This window comes from Drosophila montana, unplaced genomic scaffold, assembly GCF_035044405.1.
Source record: "Drosophila montana isolate Dmon_TW-CO22-7 unplaced genomic scaffold, ASM3504440v1 contig_1455_1, whole genome shotgun sequence".
NCBI lineage: Eukaryota > Metazoa > Arthropoda > Insecta > Diptera > Drosophilidae > Drosophila > Drosophila montana.
The window spans coordinates 2,107,163-2,118,767 of record NW_026996406.1 but is presented as its reverse complement, the minus strand read 5'-3'; the positions used below and the strand labels follow the sequence as shown (position 1 = coordinate 2,118,767).

Genomic DNA, 11,605 nt, shown 5'->3' with positions numbered 1-11,605 from the left:
AATATCATTCAATTCAAATCCCAACAATTTTCCCCAATTCACATTCATACATCAAAAATACATTTGATTTTGTTTATAACCAAGGGTATTGCGTCTTCGTTTTGCCACTAAAATAAACGGAAATTGTGTTCTCTTCTTCTCTCTCTCGCTCTCGCTCTCTCTCCGTCGGGTGGCTCTCTCGCAGCAGGCAGCATTAGCAGCTGACTTTTGTTTGTACACAAAAATCATATTGCATCGATGAGCGAGAATGAGAGTGAGAAACTGGTTTTGTGCAGACCGATATTATTACGACTGGAGGGTATATAGGCAAAAAATTTGTAAACTCCAAGGTTTCGACAAAAATCTTTCTTTTTTCATAAATCAAAAGTTTGTTGGTTTAAAAGTAAAGTCGTCCAATGCTTTGTCAACAGAGATTTGGATCAGGGATTTCGGATTTCGTAGATTTTGCATTCAAATTGGCTTTCTAGCTTATTTTTATAAACTCTTTTAATTTGAACTTAACAGTCGCGCACATTTGACTCAACAGAGAACACGACTCTGTTAGCTCAGTTGTGCGTCTGGTAATATGAATTTGCGTCGCGTGAAGTTGGCTGCAACTAGTGTTATCGATATCTATCGCACTCTCGCGCTATCGGCAGCAGTTGCACGTGTTGACATATTTGCAACGCAAATTGAATATATCCAACTGATCCATATTATATAGAAAAATGGGTCGCTCGAATCGGTCGCGGAAACGCCGCGATGAAATGAACAAAATCAAGAAGGACCGCTACGATGCCAAGGAGCTAATACGCCTGAAGAAGACGCTGGGTCTCTTGGACGCCGACGGCAAGGAGATCAAAATGGAAATTGGCGAAGTGGCCGAAATCAAGACGTCCAAGGAGATTAAGAGGGTGAGGGAGAGGCAGTGAAGTCATTTTTATAAATATCCACTAAAATCTAAACAACACAGGCAGCCAAATCGAAAGAGCAGCAGGAGCTGATCTACGAGCATCAGGAGAGCCTGGAGAAGGGCAAAGAGATTCCACAGGTCAACGAGAAGACGGGCGTGGAGCACGTCTACAATAGCAAAACCCTGAAGGATCAGTTCGGCAACTATCCGGCGTGGTTCAAAAAGAAGAAGACCGCCAAGCGTCTACGCAAGAAGCAGCACGCACAAAAGAAAAACTTCAAGCAGGCCTGGACCACGGTCAACGTGCCGCTCTAGAGGAATGATCCAACTGCCACGCCCACGCACACGCCTAGTTGTTAAGCATATGCATATAGTTTAAGATTTGTAACAGATACAAAAACCAATCCACAAACACTTAACTGTTAGCAATATGAGTTTGTATTGCGCATTAAAGCCTTAAAATTAAACACAAATCGTAAAAGTTAGTCAATTATAGATACTTTACATATTATATATATATATATTTGCAAATGAGTCGTTCGTTTGGAAAAGAAGAATGTGCAGGAAGCTTGTTCCACAATGGCCGGGTGAAATTGCCGAAAAGGATGAAACATGAAACAATTTGAAAATAAGTTTGAAGTCAATCGGTCGAAAATTGAAACGTCACCCAAAGAAACGAGCTATTTTTCAGCTAAGCGGAATGCACTTTGCGTGCATTAAATTTTAAACATGAATTATCATAAAGGTCTCTGGAAAATGGGTTTGATTAGAAACTACGCCCAGCAAATCTTTGAGGACCATTTCCAGCAGGAAAGGTTGGGATTTTCGAAAATGAATTTGAGCAAAGAACTGAAAATGTGGCTAGGCTAGAGTATATAAGGTAGCTACAGTAAAGGGCTGATAAGTCAGTCAGTCAATCAGTTAGTCAGTCAGTCAGTCATTCAATCAGTCAGTCAGTCAATCAGTCAGTCGAGTCGAGACAAACAGTTTTATATAGATAAAAGCTACTTGGCAACTGCCTTGGCGAAAACAACAAATATCTACGCTTAAACTAATTTAAGATTGGAGGAGAGAGAGGGGCAGAGAAAAGGATTTGAGGAATGCAAATCCGCAGCGTCTGCTGCATTGCACAGTTAATCACCAGTTGGAGACGATCAAAGATTAGATTTGCCGCCCTTAAACTTTACTGCAGGGAGCAATAGCTGCGCACGCTGCAGATGACGCCCGTGGTGGCCGCCTCGAGGCGGCGCGTATTTGCTGTCCACATGTGCGCTGTGGCCAGGGCGCGAGGTCATTCGGATTTCTCGGCCAGCTGCAGGGTTTCCTGCTGCGCCTGCTGCTCCTCAATGTTGCCCTGCAGCAGGACATTCGGATTGCTTTTGAGCACAGAGCCGCCGGTGAAGCCGAGTATGCCGCAGCCAACGGCAGCCAGGCCGCCGGCTTTGATGCCCGCGACCAGGCCAATGGGTCCGCCCACGCAGGTGCCCAGCAGTGCGCCGACCATCGGATACATGGCCTTCTTGTACTTGAGTGCGCTGCGCAGATGTCCTTCGCCGGCCTGGACATTCTCGAGCGCCTCCTCCGCGTTGTCCGCAATGGCCTGCACGCTGGCCGACTGCTCCTGGGTCAGCTGCCGCAGGCCATGGAACATGCCATCCAGATCGTAGATTTCATTCTGCAGTCGCTCCATTTGATCCAGGCACGCCTGCCGCTGCGCCAGCTGGTGCTGCTCCAGCTGAAAGTTCGTCTGCAGCTGCGGCAGCGCGTGCTGCAGCGCGGGCACCTGCTCAATGTCCACCACGGCCTGATTGTCCCGATCCTCCTCGTCGTATTGCGTCGAGCTGGGCGACTTTAGCTGCAGTTCTGCATGGCATTCGTTAGACTACAGTAGAGACTAGGCTTGAGCGGACTTACCTGCAAACTTCTTCATGCCCTCGAAGGCCTTGTCCTTGCCCGGCTTCATCAGCTGATCGAAACGCGCCTGATCCTCGGGCCGCAGCTTGTCGCGCAGCGCGTCCATCTCCAGCAGCAGATTCTTCATCTGTTTGATGACACGCATCGCATTGAGCTCCTCCTTTTTGATCTTCTGCCAGTCGCAGAGGGCCAAGCTCTTCTCAATGTTGCTGCGATGATTCTCCAGCAGGCTCAAATGATGCGGCACGGCCATGTCCTGGAAGCGCTGCACCGACACCTCGGCCTGCTTCAGCGCCAGCCTCGTATCGTCCGTCATCTTTGCACTTTGTACTTTTCTTAATTAAATTCTCAATGGAGCTCTGAATTAACTGCGGGCGGGCGGGCGGGCGATACCCACATCCAGTCTCAACGAGGAACTGCTCAATATCTGCTTTGTGGTTCGAATTATTTACTTGCTATGTCACGCAGCTTCATTTGTGGTTAACAAATATTACTAATGCATTTTTTAAATTGCGTTCGACACTGATTACACTTTCTTTTGTTTTGGTTCAATTAAAATTTCAGCTGTTTTCGTATTTGATAATTCTCGCAAAGTGCAAAAATGCAGGTAACGTTTGTGCGCATTTCTCTACACACACTGTGATCTCACATTACGAATTGCCATAATTGGTATGTATTGTGAAATGTTTATCACGATTACCTATTTGTTTATAAAACATTATTAATATGAGCAATTTTAAAATTTAAACAATTGTTATTTTGTCATTTACTTGAATGCACGCACCAACTTGCCGCGCTACCTCATCACGCCACGCACTATGATTGGCAACTGGCGCTGCCAACGCGCTCAACTGAAGTGCGCTCACTTTGAATTGTTGCCAGCTGGCTGCACTGTTAGCTGCTCTGCTCTTTAGCGCGCTCACATGGCAATGTTATCAGCTGGCATGTAAATTGCGCTGTACTGTTAACTGCGCTGTGCTGTTAATTCCGCTGGTCTGTTAATTGCGCTGTACTGTTAATTGCGCTATGCTGTTAACTGCTCTTTTCACTAGCGCGCCAAATTCAAATTGTGAAGAATGCGCAAATGTATTTAGCGCCACTTTCTTATATATAGACAAATACATATATATTTTATTATATACAAATACTAGACACATAGCAGATTACAACTAGAGCATTGGATTTTAATACATACATTTATGACACGTGCGCTTAAGTACTAAATGATTTTTTTTTACTCTTTCTTTTTGTTTTTATGCTTTTCTAAACTACGGAGGCACTTGCGTTCGGGAATGGCTTACAAGCAGGATGGGCTACAGTTACACAAACGAAATAGATAAGTTTCTTTAGCTTAAACTAAACCATTTAATTTCTAGCGTAATCAAATGCAGTTCTGTGTTGCCGTAAATTAGGGGCAATCGGCATTGGGGCCATTTCGGCACTTCATCAGCAAATTGAGCATGCTCTCCAGCTTGTTGGTGCGCGACTCTGTCTTGTAGAGATTCGTCTGCATGCGATTCACATCCAGCGCCTGCTTCTCCTGCAACAAACAAATGTTAGTTCGATTCCAATTGGAATGCCAAATTGGGGGCACTTACGAGTGTGCTGAGCCTGCTCCGCAGGGTGTCCACCACGCTGTAGGTGGCCTGCAGCGACTTTTGCAGCTCGTTCGTGTGCACTCGCTCGTTGGCCAGCGACCGTTCGATCTTCTGCAGTCGCGTGGCCACCGCCGCCGCCGCCGCCGCCTCCGTATCATCATCGATGTCGTTCTCCAGATCCCGCGCCTCGAATGCATCGTCCGCATGGGTTGAAATCTTGCGGCAGCTCTGCTGATCCGGCTGCAGAACGAAGCCGTGCCGGCAGCGACAATAGTAGGAGCCGTGCGTATTGACGCACTGCTGATCGCACGGCTTCTCCGTCTGGCACTCGTTCACGTCCAGCTCGCAATAGCGACCGCTAAAACCCGCCGGACAGCTGCACAGCTGCGGCGCCGTGCAGTTGCCGCCGTTCTGGCAGCGCGTGCTGCAAAGGGCTGCAAACGAAAAGGAGGAATAGTTAAAAAGTTACCTTTATTTAAAGGGTATTTACGTTTCATGCACGCATCCGCGCGCTGCGTCTCCCTCGTCCAGCCCGTGCAGCAATCGTAGGTCATCTGCTGTGCCGGCTTATGCTTGATCACATCCCGGTACGCCTGCTCGTGCACCAGCTGCACCCGGGTGCACATCTGGCCAACATGCGTCGGCGGCTGACATTGCACGCTCACGTGCTTCCAGGTGGGTCGCGTATACACCTCCGTTGTCTTCACCGGCATCGTGATCGTGCGCTGCTGCACGCAAATGTGTCGCCTGTCGAACGAAAGAAAAGTGAAATTGATAACTTTTCCAGACTTTGGCCAATTAATGTCATAATAAACTGGCCAACAGGTTGGCCAGCGCCCAACTCCAACTCCAACTCCAACTGGACGTTTGTCGCAAATGTCAACCCGACTGTCATTAAATCGTGTTCAACTCTCGTCACGTCTCTCTCTCTCTCTCTCTCTCTGTCTCTCTCTCTGTCGCCAAATCAGCGATGAAAACTTGACATTTTTCCACAGCGCAAAAATACAATTTTCGACACGGCATTCAAATGCGGTGGAACATTATTTTTATCAGCCAATAAATTGTTTTAAGAGGCTTTACACAAGCCTTTTAAGCAAAGATCTTACTTAAGATATCTGCTAACTTTGATAGCTTTGCTAACTTCCAATCAAAAAGGACAGTATATTATTAATTTAATATCTACTACAATATTTATATCTCAAGATATTTCATATCGTAAGCCTTTTAGGCAAACAGCGTACTTAAATTATCTGCTGACTTTGCTAGCTTTGCTAACTTTTGGCATAAATACTTTTGCGACACGGAATACGAATGCAATAGGGCCGTATTTTTAATTGTTTTTAAATTATTTCATCCCTCAAGACATTTTACATTCCTTTTGAAATACATAGCGCATTGAAATTCTCAGCTGACTTTGCTAGCTTTGCTAACTTCATGTTAAATAAGCTTAAAGTTGGCCGCTGACTTGGCTAACTTTTTTTTTCATAAGCAACAGCAAAATGCATTGTCAAATATGTAAAAGATGTGTGACTGTCAAACTGTATATATCTGAGGCACAAGCAGAGACGACAATGTCTGCTAGAAAGTTAGCAAGGCTATCATTTTATAAGAATTTGCTTTATCTTGCAATCAATCTATCCGTAATATTATATATAAGTTTATAGCAGTTGCTGTCAAACTGTATGCACGTGAGGACATCTAGAACCGACGGCATTTGCTAGAAAGTAGCCAAAGCTAGCAAGCCAGCAAGCTACAAGCATTATAGTTTTAACTTTGCAATCAAACTTTCGCAAAACTTTGTGAATCTTATGTTTATGGCAGTGCCTGTCAAACTGCATGCCTGTAACTAGCAACGAAAGCTGATTAAAGTGAACTCTAATGTATGTGCTTGCTAAACAGTTAGCAAATCTAGCAGTTCACAAGTATATTGTTTATTTTTGCTGTCAATTTTTCTGAAAATTGTGTGAATATCTTTTATAACAGTGACCCTCAAACTGTATGTATGTAAGGACAACGAGAAACGACAGCTGATAGCTGTAGACTGTACTGTATGTGTCTGCTAAAAAGTAAGCAAAGCTCGCAAGCTGCAAGCTGCAAGTATTTCAATTTTACGCTGAAATGTGTGTAAATATTATTTTTATAGCGATGGCTGTCAAACTGTATGTCTAAACCACAGCTGACAGTAGTAGAAAAGCTAGCAAGCTAATACTATACTTTATACCATATAAAATACTAGAAGTATTTCAAGCTTTCGCTAGAATATATGTGAATATTATTCTTATAACAGTTGCTGTCAAACTGTATGTCTATAAGGACAACAAGAAGCGACAGCTAACAGTATTAGTAGATAATGTATCTAAAACCTATGTATAAAGTTAGCAAAGCGAGCAAGTTAATACTACATTATACTATATAAAATACTAGAAGTAGTTCAGAACAGTTGCTGTCAAACTGTATGTACATAAGGACAGCTAGAAACTAGCTAGAAACAGCTAACATTAGTAGAACCTAATGTATCCTCCATAAAGTTAGCAAAGCTAGCAAGGTAATACTACAGTATAGTATATATAATACTACAAGTATTTCAATCATTATTTTTAAAACAGTTGCTGTCAAACTGTATGTCCATAAGGACAGCTAGAAACCAGCTAGAAACAGAGAACAATAGTAGAACCTAATGTAGCTATATAAAATACTAAAATTATTTCAATTTTACGCTAAAATGTGTGTGAATATTATTTTTATTTGCGATAGCTGTCAAACTGTAAATCTGTTAACACAACCAGAGACCTTTTGGCCGCAAGGCAAGCTGGCCAACACATAAATGCTGATAATAAGCGGTTTTTGAATTTGTTTTTTCTCCTCTTTTGTTTTGGGTATATTTTTGCGATTTTCGAACTGCCAAAAAGTCAAGACAATAAAAGAAGCAAACTGGCCGCTCGCATCCATAAATTGCAAGTAGCTCGACTGACAGGGGGGGCGAGGGTAGGTGGGCAGTTGCTGCTGCGGCTGCTGCTGGTGGCTGGTGTCGTAATTGGCAATGCGGGCCAAAGCCAAACAATTGCAGGCGCGTGATGCGGTCACCGACTGACTGACTGACTGACTCTCGACTACCGTCGGCAGTTGGAGATCAAGTTGGAGCTGCAGTTGGAGCTGGAGCTGCAGTTGGGAGCCGGTGCCTGCAGCTGGACGTGAACCGTTGCACACAAAATTTGCGAGCTGACTTCGGGCCATATAAAAGCTCGGTCTTCGCGGCCGTAGCTGGCCATTTGGGACATTTAACAATTTCTTTATTTGCTGCACATGCATATTTATGTGTGCTGCTGCTGCTGCTGCTGCCGCCTTGCACCATAATTCTCACGTTATTTATATGCAACATGGTGCAAGGCAGAATTAAGGGCGCCAGCAGCGGCAACAAAATGCGGAAGTTTTTCGTTGTTCCAAGAAGAAACTGTGCCAACAAAGTGCAGCATGAAATGCCCCTCCTCCCCCTCCCCTTTCCTGACCCCTGCCCCTTGCTGCATGCGTTCCCATTCCGACGGAATGCATAAATCTTTGCCGGATCCGGCGGCTGCCTGCTGCGACCAGACAGTCTGCCCGAATGGCTTCATTGCCTTTGTTTAGAAACGTTTAGACTTAAATTTAATTTACATTTTTAATTGTTCCAACGCCCGAACACCTGTGGCTTTGACTAAATCACCTCCTACCCCTCCCCCTACCCCCACAACACACACACACCTGAAGAAAACCTGACCCGAAAATAAGCGAGACAATGTGCCACAAGGAGAGCTGTTGCTGCTGCCGCTGCTGGTTGATTGTATGTATGCCCATTGAAAAGGGCTAAAAATGGGCATATTGGTTGTGTGGAAATGCATGTAACAGGTGGAAGGAAGCAGTTAAAAGCCTATAAGGTATATAGATTGTGGATCAGGAGAATGAACTGAGTCGATTTAGATAGAGACTAAAGAAGATATATTCTTATGTATTGTGCGTGGAATAAGTTTTCAAGAGAACGAGTGATATATACGAAAAGAAAGAGAGGAGAATAAAATTATAAGTTTTTGTGGATATCTCTTTCTTGGCACTCCAAGTCAAAGACAAGCAGAGATAGCGAGAGAGACAGTAAAAGAGAGTAAGAAAGAGGGAACGAGTATAGGAAAAATATATATATACAAAAGCTCAAAAACTAATTCTACGTATAATACAATATATCATAACAATATATCTACAAATTTGTAGGTCTCTATCTGAAACGACTATAAAAAAAAGGAGTAGAATATCTTATAAGTTTCAAATATATATATAAGTTATAAGTTGGATATATCCTTTCATTTCCCTTATACAGATTGAAAGTCTTGGTTATTTAAGCATAACTCGAGGATTATTAGGTTGTAGTTTTTCCTAGAGTATATACAGATTAAAACTATTTCACATTTTCAATATCTATACCCATTTTCCCAAAAAATGTTAAAATAAAGCCCAGATAAGGCAAAGCCCTGCACTTTGCTATACATTCATATTTGTATACCTTTTTTAAGCACTCAAAACTTCATAAAGATCGGACAATTAGCACCGAAGTTACTCCAGAATGCATTTCCCATAAAGAAAGTGAGGCTAAGCAAAGAAACTTAAATGTTTGTCTCGGGCTACAGGGTATCTCCCAGTCGAGCACTCTCGCGCACAGCATGTTTATATAAGCAGCTGCTGTGCTCAGCTAAAGTGTCCAATTTTTCGGACAGCTTTTGGGCAAAAAAAATTATAAAAACATCAATCAAAATTGATATTTCACATGAAATTGTATTGCAGGCCAATTAATCAAAAGAAAAAATACAAATTTAAAACTGTTAAATTTTACAAGAAAACGCAACGGACCAAACTTGGCTGCTGCTGCTTCCTCTTGCTCCCTCGAAAGTCGGAGAAAGAGGCGAACATGAGCCAAGTTCTTCTTTTTGTTTTTTTTTTTTGGGTCTGAACTCTGAGTGCAGCTTATTGATTTACGATTTAGTTTTATTGAACGTCGAGGCAGAAATTGATGAGACTCGGCGACGCATTTTTCTGACTCAGCGCCAGGCCAAAAGGTGAACCGGCGGGTGTGCGAGTGTGTGTGTGTGTGTGTGCGTGTGTGTGTGTGTGTGGGCGTTGTCTTAATGGACTGAGGCATCCGAGTTAATAAATGGCTGGTTCACGTTTCCATTTCATCTGGAATTGTATCAATTTTTCACCAGCGCAACCTTTAGATATGATAATTATTTCTGATTAATTATTATTGTTGTGGCTAGAAAAATGTTTATATGCTTGATACCGATAATGCAAAGGGGAATTTAAAAGTGAAATAGTCGACTTGGGTTTACCCTGGAAACAGGCCTCCATTGGCGTTGCACTCATTTGTATTCAATTATAGACACACATAAAAATAAAGTAAAGGGAGGGAGAAAGAGACAGAACAAGGGAAAGACCTGTAAAAACACCAAGTTTTGTAGGCCTTATCTGAACTAATGAAAATCGCATAGAGAGGCTGTATTTATAATATGAAAAGAGCGACGGGATAAAGGGAGTATTGTAAGATAGAATGAGAGAGGGAGAGAGAGAGCGAAAGAGAGAGAGTAAGACGGAGAGAGAGAGAGAGGGAGAGAATGAGAGAGAGAGAGAGAGAGAGAGAGAGAGAAAGAGAGAGAGAGAACGAGCGAGCGAGAGAAAGGGAGAAAGAGAAAGAGAGAGTGAGAGAGAAAGAGAGATATAGATAAAGATAGAGAGAAAAAGAGCGAGAGAGCGAAATAGGGAGAGAAAGATAAAGAGAGAGAGAGAGAGAGCGAGAGAGGAAGATTGAGAGTGCGAGAGAAAGATTAAGAGAAAGAGAGGGCGAGGGAGTAAGAAACAGAGAGAAAATCACAACAATGGAGAGAAATTTATGGTAGGAGACAGAGAAAGAATTGAGAGAGAGAGAGAAAGAGTATGTGAGAGTTAAAGGTAAGAGACAGTTGTATCACAAAACAGAGTACTACAAAAACAAAACTATAAAATATAAATATAGTTTTAAAAATATAACTAACTAAAAACTTAAAAGTGTAGGCCTTACTTGAAGCCATGAAAATCGCATAGAAGGGCGTTCGTAATTAATGCATTTTTAGTACATTCACAACCTAATTAAACCCGTTTTATGCATTGATATTGAATACAAAGCTAAGAATTGATATTTAAAATTTAATCTTAATTTGATTTCTTTATGTTCATTTTAAGGATTGGAAATATCTTAAAGAGCGCAAAGTTGCAAATTAGCTTATATTGAAATAGCTTTTAAGCACAATGGCCTTTTATGGCGCCTTTTTACTTACGATGCCATTGTTCGAAGCATTCGTGGGAACTGCTTAAAATGAATTAAATTTCTTAAGCGACCCGAACGTAAGTGTATTTATATTGTATTTATGCAAATCTAAAGCCCTTATGGACTGCAACAAAGGGCAGCCCAAAGGCAGGCAAGTAAGTCTTCTCATTGAGAGGCTGTTGAATGAGCCGCGCTCGATTTAAGTCGAGCTAAATCATTTTTATGAGCTGTTTTTCGGTTTTCGGTTTTCTGAAACTAGCCACTCGGGGGTCATTTGCGCGCAAGCCTCGCTGCAAACCAGTTTACACAATTTTTTTTTTGTCAAACTTAACAACTGCAACGAAAAAGCATTTAAAACAAGTAAGAGTGCTCTATGTGGGCAGTGCACGACTAGAGAATATCCTAAGTTCAGTCAGTTAAGCTTTATTCTGACTAAAATCGGTGACTATAGTCCGATCACTTTTCTTTAAGGTCTAAGCATGGCATGCAAACGTGTGTGTATATCAAAGCACACAGCTCTACCTTAATAAGGTTTCTTTAAATGTTAATTTCTATGGGAAGATATACAAAAACTTATATGTATATAATGGCATATAAAAGTATGTCGATACCAAAACAAAGGGCTCGATCTTAGTAATGTTTTTTTTAAGTATCATTTGGGCGCCAAGCTGCCATCACAGTTAATCTTGCTTTCTTCTAATTAAAATCGGTGTTTATGGTCCGATCTTTTTTCTTTAAGAGTTAAGTAAGGCATACAAAAGCATGTATATGCCAAAGAACAAGACTCTACCTTTATAATGATTCTTTAAAGTTTTATTTCTAGCGGAAGCTATCTTACAAACTGATATATTTTTAATCTGTATAAAGTATATGTGAGGG

At 42.2% G+C, this 11,605-nt stretch overlaps 3 protein-coding genes across 3 annotated transcripts in view; 1 reads left to right on the top strand and 2 right to left on the bottom strand.

The window, feature by feature from the left end:
- Positions 1 to 618: 618 nt before the first annotated feature.
- On the top strand, positions 619 to 1,365 carry LOC135430874 (protein LLP homolog). The gene is made up of 2 exons (XM_064685691.1): positions 619 to 893; positions 953 to 1,365. The coding sequence occupies exons 1-2, from the start codon at positions 708 to 710 to the stop codon at positions 1,205 to 1,207; spliced, it is 441 nt and encodes a 146-aa protein (XP_064541761.1). The 5' UTR covers positions 619 to 707; the 3' UTR covers positions 1,208 to 1,365.
- A 572-nt stretch (positions 1,366 to 1,937) lies between these two features.
- Positions 1,938 to 3,445, bottom strand: Syx17 (syntaxin 17). The gene is made up of 2 exons (XM_064685874.1): positions 2,807 to 3,445; positions 1,938 to 2,755 (listed from the first exon to the last, which is right to left on the bottom strand). The coding sequence occupies exons 1-2, from the start codon at positions 3,120 to 3,122 to the stop codon at positions 2,184 to 2,186; spliced, it is 888 nt and encodes a 295-aa protein (XP_064541944.1). The 5' UTR covers positions 3,123 to 3,445; the 3' UTR covers positions 1,938 to 2,183.
- A 524-nt stretch (positions 3,446 to 3,969) lies between these two features.
- slow (slowdown) overlaps positions 3,970 to 11,605 on the bottom strand; it is a 34,637-nt gene continuing 27,001 nt past the window's right edge. The window contains exons 3-5 of the mRNA XM_064685812.1: positions 4,895 to 5,151; positions 4,405 to 4,838; positions 3,970 to 4,346 (exon numbers count right to left, since the gene is read on the bottom strand). Of these exons, the coding sequence (XP_064541882.1) occupies positions 4,215 to 4,346; positions 4,405 to 4,838; positions 4,895 to 5,151 (823 nt within the window). The 3' untranslated portion in view covers positions 3,970 to 4,214. The remainder of the gene's footprint in view (positions 4,347 to 4,404; positions 4,839 to 4,894; positions 5,152 to 11,605) is intronic.

Coding starts and splice junctions, on each gene's coding strand:
- Syx17 (XM_064685874.1), bottom strand. CDS start 3,122: ATGACGGACGATACGAGGCTGGCGCTGAAGCAGGCCGAGGTGTCGGTG. Junction 2,756..2,806: donor GGGCATGAAGAAGTTTGCAG/GTAAGTCCGCTC, acceptor AATGCCATGCAG/AACTGCAGCTAAAGTCGCCC.
- LOC135430874 (XM_064685691.1), top strand. CDS start 708: ATGGGTCGCTCGAATCGGTCGCGGAAACGCCGCGATGAAATGAACAAA. Junction 894..952: donor CGTCCAAGGAGATTAAGAGG/GTGAGGGAGAGG, acceptor TAAACAACACAG/GCAGCCAAATCGAAAGAGCA.